The sequence below is a fragment of the Prosopis cineraria genome, unplaced genomic scaffold, assembly GCF_029017545.1.
Source record: "Prosopis cineraria cultivar Desert tree isolate PC_DT_omini unplaced genomic scaffold, ASM2901754v1 PC2, whole genome shotgun sequence".
NCBI lineage: Eukaryota > Viridiplantae > Streptophyta > Magnoliopsida > Fabales > Fabaceae > Prosopis > Prosopis cineraria.
The window spans coordinates 28,651,681-28,654,896 of record NW_026555333.1 but is presented as its reverse complement, the minus strand read 5'-3'; the positions used below and the strand labels follow the sequence as shown (position 1 = coordinate 28,654,896).

The 3,216-nt window shown below is 31.1% G+C and overlaps 1 protein-coding gene across 1 annotated transcript; it reads right to left on the bottom strand.

Moving 5' to 3' along the window:
• Positions 1-353: 353 nt before the first annotated feature.
• On the bottom strand, positions 354-632 carry LOC129302023 (uncharacterized). Its single transcript, XM_054940688.1, has one exon. The coding sequence runs from the start codon at positions 630-632 to the stop codon at positions 354-356; it is 279 nt and encodes a 92-aa protein (XP_054796663.1).
• Positions 633-3,216: the final 2,584 nt, after the last annotated feature.

The following is a 3,216-nucleotide window of genomic DNA, read 5'->3' as shown; positions in this document are numbered from 1 at the left end:
GAAGCAAGTTAGCTTATGAATTCTCGATCAAATGTAGTGGAACAAGCATGCAACCATCAAGGGTCGTAACTTCTAATTACCAATACTTAACAATGTTATCATAGAAACTTAATTTAGCACGTTTAACTTTCTTATTATAATAATGTTAGAAAACTAAATGGAATAAAAGTGAGCATCTTGGATTAATTATTGTTATGAATTTATGCTAAAATGATATAAAAGCTTCCCAATACAAGGTCCAGAAGGATACTCTCTCCAAGCTTCAACTAAATATCTACGAGAATAACTCAGAGCAATTTAACACTAGCATCTCTGACAGAATCAACAATAGCTCGAACTTTACCATGATACTTCTATTCTCTCTTTAAGTGAATACTAATAGCAGTTATATTCTTGAGCAAAAGGTGTTCACCTAGTATCTTCCCAATCTTCACAGCTGCAGCTACATTATAGGTTGTTTCCAAACTTGACCTTAATGCTTTCTCCTGAGAGCTTGCAGAACAAGCTATAGTAGCAGTTGGTGTGTGGATTACTAGAGCACTCACGTAATTATTTGTAAAATGAATTTTCTGTACATACGGTTTGAGAAAATCTATTATCCTTAGAGGCCTTGATAAAGGTGGGATCATCATATCTGTATTGATATGTGCATCACATTAGTAAAAACCAAGGAAATTTCACATTTATATTGTCAGAGTTAGCATATGCGATGGTTAGATAAAAATTTTCTTTATCAAAGGAATTTCAAATAAAACTTATCAGATCAGATATGTTGTTATTTTGAATCATTTAAATATCATAACCCAGACTGGATTTTTCAATCCTTCATTGCTATTCCCATAGTTATAGGCGGGTCCCTATATGTCCCATTAGATTAAAATCTTTGAAATATGCAGTCAATATCATACCATTCTAATTTGTTCCATATACTCTAGTGAAGATGCCTTACTAAGCCAATTGATTCAAGAAACCTTTTTTTTTTTTCCTTTTTTTTTAATTTTTTGACAACACTATTTTTTATTATTTATTTTCTAGAAGGACGATATTGTCTTTTTCATACTTTTGAGTTTTTTTTTTCCATAAAAAATTTTAAAGTATCAAATCATTTCCATTCCTTCAAAATTATTTCAAGCAACCTTACCATTTTTTTTCACATTCACATGGGTTCAAATATAAAATTTTGTTACTAAAACTAATGCCTATGCTGTTTTACAAATATACCAACATACTAACTGTGGAAGAGCAAAAAACATCAATATAAATTTTAAGGTTAAAGGGCATTTATGGCCTCAAATTATTCTCTCAAGAGAACAAGGTGTATTAAACAATCAGGTTACGCAATATTGCCCATGCAAAATAAAAAAGAGCACAATGTTGCCCAACTTTATATGTAGACCTTTAAAAAGGCATCTTACCTTTAGTCTAGAAGACTTTGAAACCTACTCAATGCATATATATAGTAGGCTTTAAAAATCAAATTAAAACCTATAGTAAATCTAAATAAAAATTATTTTAAAAAGTTACATTTAAAATCCAGCCTCTAAAGTCAAGATAATGGTCATACTAATAATGGTTTATAAAACAATACAAAACAGCAAAACAACATAACCAATGAAAGCAGCAACACAATACGACTATCAAAAGAACAATCAACAACATGCCATAAATTTGTTGTTGAGGTTAAGGTCCTCAAGGAAGAAGCAGATTCAATTGTATTGTTTCTGTTCACTATAACTTAGTATCAAAAGTGATTAGAGAACTTAGTACTCCAAAACTTCAATTTGCACAAGGATTAAAAATCAAGCACTAAACCTATAGTTATGTAACGAAAGCGCTTATTACTTACATTAGTTTGAGTTAGCATTCCATGTAGCTTGTTATGATTATAAAGAAGGATTTAAATGACATTTAATCACATGTCACGTTGAAGCTATATTATTAAAACAAGGATTTACACAAGGATGGATTCGTGGCTATAGCAGCAGTAGACAATGTAGGGCTGAATATTTCAATTTTCATCTAATAAAATTTAAAGTCAAACTAAAATCAAACCAGAAGACATTGAGAGCTTCAATCAGAGAAAAGAAGTCAAAATTTGAACACCAAAGCTTGAATGATTCAAGCAGAAGACATTCATAAAACTAGGGCATATGGATTCAATCATTAATAAGAAAAATCATAGCAGAAATTGAACCTTAGATCTAATTTTTCCAGATCTCAGAACAAAAATCAAACCAGAGTGTAAGGAAGAGTAAATTAAACCTTGAGAATGCAAGAGACGTAGACAACAATATAAACCTTGATCTAAATAGCAAGTGCAAACTGCAAGTAATCTGAATGGCAAAAACGAACAGCAACGTGCTCCACTATCAGTTTCAAAGCTTCAAATTAATAATGGACAATGGAAGGAGGCACTATGCTCTACTCTCAATTAGAAAAGAGGTACTGATGTGATTCAATAGGTAAGGCAGAGGAAGGGGAAATTAGAAAGAAGGAAAAATTAGAGATCTCATACAACAGACTTATCTATAAATAGATAGGTACTGAAGACTTAGACCGATCAAAGTCAAGGGTCAAGGGTTTAACCCAAACTTAAACTAGTCATAATAAAATAATATAATTTAAATAAAAACACAATACTACTCATTACATTCATCTATATTCAACAACGCTACTAAGGTTGATATTTCTTAACATACTTTTTCACCAACAACATCCATTGAACTGCCACGCAAATGAACGCCATTGAGGAAATGATATGGACATAAACCAAGAACAAAATGAGAGATGATGATATTAGTTGAGAGAGAGAGAAAGAGGAAATTTTAGGGATTCCAATCTTTAAGTTAGATTTTCATTATGTGATCCAGCAACCATAAATAAAAAGCACCAAACACATTGAATTTTGTTGAAAACCAATAATTCAACTTATAAAGAACATCAAAGCAGAACATTCAACAATCAAATAGAGCAGATGTTTGTGACAAAACTAAAATGCTCGTAGTTGTATAATGACCTAACTTTGAACTAGTTTTAACTCATCTCAAATAAATGAAGTGGGTGCGCTTAAACTATAATAAACATAAAGGTATTAATTTTAGAGTTTTTCTTCTCCTTCTTTATTTATCTATGAAGCAGAATAGAGCATAGTTATCGATAAGCCACTTAAGCCCCACATTACTAGAATACAGAGTAATCATTGATGAAAATAAGCAA